At 33.4% G+C, this 2,566-nt stretch overlaps 1 protein-coding gene across 1 annotated transcript; it reads left to right on the top strand.

Annotated features, from left to right (window-relative positions):
• Window positions 1–479: 479 nt before the first annotated feature.
• On the top strand, window positions 480–2,004 carry LOC134706834 (forkhead box protein D3-B-like). Its single transcript, XM_063566142.1, has one exon. It carries the CDS (start codon window positions 673–675, stop codon window positions 1,804–1,806), a length of 1,134 nt encoding a protein of 377 aa, XP_063422212.1. The 5' UTR covers window positions 480–672; the 3' UTR covers window positions 1,807–2,004.
• The last annotated feature ends 562 nt before the right edge of the window (window positions 2,005–2,566 follow it).

The raw sequence follows: 2,566 nt of genomic DNA, 5'->3' as shown, positions 1-2,566 counted from the left end.
AGATTGATGAGGAAAATTGCCAGCTCGCGTTCAAAATTCATAATAACATTTTCTTACTCGGAAAACTTATTTTAATAATTTACGTTAGAATTAATATTTGTCTCATTTCTTAATAGATTGCCCGGAATCAATGCCTACTGAAATAAAATTTTACACATTAGAAAAGGTATCCCTTGTATCTGAGTAATAAAGATACAAGGTCTGTATGCATTTTTTTTTTATTGTGTTGAGGGGATATTGCTGTAAGGCATATTTTGGAATAGTTGTATAATTATTATATAATAATATATTTTGTTTTAAATAATTGTTTGTTACTTTGGTTCTAAATTAATGCTTCTTAGACTTTAAATTCTGTCGTGAATAGCTAATTTTCGTATAAGCATAATACATGATCATTTAAATAATAGGCGTAAACGAAATATTATCAAGCTCCTCCCATATGTTGACATATAATCACGTGTAGTCAAAAGTGATAGTTCCTAATGATTATTTATTTACAAATTCCATAAAATGATACCCGCTAGTTAATCGCACTTCATTATAAGATATAATGCATGCTGATCCCATCATATCTATACACCAGTGTCTGAATTAAGTTTGGAAAGTGCATTAGATTATTTCTGCTTGGAATTATTTTGAATTTTTATTGAACTTTTACATTTCACGTTCTAAATGTTGATGAACAGGGAAATTACTGACAACAAACAGTCAATGTGTTCAGAAAGTAATAGAAATCTGTGGGAAAACGTGAGTGAAGATGAAGACATTGACATTGAAGATATACCGGGATCTCCAGGCCAGTCCGAATATGATTCTTCTCACAATTCGTCTTTTGAGCATTCGACTTCTGAAACATTTAACGATGACGGTATAAATGAAAATGGAAAGCATACAGATTCTGAAAGTGTGACAGAAAACAGCAGTACAGGACATAAGAAACGGTCGAATCTGGTAAAGCCACCATACTCATATATTGCTTTAATAACTATGGCAGTTCTCCAGTCGCCTAGGAAAAGATTGACCCTGTCGGGGATTTGTGAATTTATCATGGGTCGATTTCCGTACTACAGAGAAAAGTTTCCAGCATGGCAAAACAGCATTCGACATAATTTATCTTTAAATGACTGTTTTATAAAAATCCCAAGAGAACCTGGAAATCCAGGTAAAGGAAATTACTGGAGCTTAGATCCTCGATCAGAAGATATGTTTGATAACGGAAGCTTTCTCAGGAGACGGAAACGATTTAAACGTCCTTCATTAGAGATGTTGCAGCAATCAACAGCATTTGCTCATTCTCCGTATTTTCATCATCATCACCACCACGGATTATTCTCGCCACACGCACCACATCCGGCGGTAATTGGAACAGGTATACCGTATCCGTATCTGTCACCAATGATGGCACCACATCATCACCTTTTACAGCAGGAGGTAGCCACAAGAACTCCTCTACCTCCTATATCATTACCAGTAAGGGAGAGAGGACAGTCGCCGTCTCCCAAGGTCATAAACTCTAGTCCGCCAGCAACTAAAGCAGACTTTTCAATTGACAAAATAATTGGCAATACGGAAACGCAGAAAGCGCAGAAAGTGCCGGCAATATCCTCATATAGACCTCCATTATCGTTACCTGCCCAGATGTCATCGATACCACAGTTGAGACATGGTGACAATGACATTTCTAAAATAAACAACGCAACCTACCTGACACAACTTCAAGTTGCACTAACACAAATGAACTCAATAGACATTGAAAAGTATAGAAAATATCTACAAATATATGGTATGAATGGCTGGCCAGTGTAATGTTACAATACTTCTAATTCTATGTTATATATATTTATTTATTATCAGTTCATGTAAGTACTGTTTATTTATCGTTGTGTTTCATTCCGTTATTGAATGTGTTGTTAATCAGCTAAAGACCAAAGAGACTTCAGGGACATATTTCATGTAATAACCTTTTATTGGAAATTATATGTCATAAAGGGTAATGAGAATAAACGTCTTTGTTTTTCTTCTTTACATATTGTTACCGACACATCCTTCAGTTTTTTTTATGAATTCTTACAAAATGACCAAAGAGGTTTCGCCAGTTTTTTTGGGAAACAATGGCAATTTATTGTTAAAAATGATTACAACGAAACAAATCAACGACACACACGCACAACACGGGTCAATATAAGGTCATTAAGAACAACACACACACAAGCATATTTAGGATAACATATGTCTTTAACAATTATACAAATGCTTGTACGAAATGTGTTTTTTATTATCTTTAAATGTGATGATGATATTGATGACAATAACTTGAATTCACAACTAAAATTATAATATTTATTATGTGATTTGTAAAGTGTGGATTTTTTACACAAGAAATATCAGTATGGAATAAAAAGCTGGAAATACATTTTCTTACAAAATTTACACAAAATAATATTTTAGCTGAACATGTCTTGCATACATAAATAAAAACATAAAAGCATATCTTCTTTAAACTTTCGGATTTGGATTATGTTATATTACCAAATCTAACGGTTCTTTAAAATATAACTGCTATGTT

The sequence above is a fragment of the Mytilus trossulus genome, chromosome 2 (assembly GCF_036588685.1).
Source record: "Mytilus trossulus isolate FHL-02 chromosome 2, PNRI_Mtr1.1.1.hap1, whole genome shotgun sequence".
NCBI classification, from domain to species: domain Eukaryota; kingdom Metazoa; phylum Mollusca; class Bivalvia; order Mytilida; family Mytilidae; genus Mytilus; species Mytilus trossulus.
The sequence above is the reverse complement of the archived record's forward strand: the minus strand, read 5'-3'. Positions and strand labels throughout refer to the sequence as shown.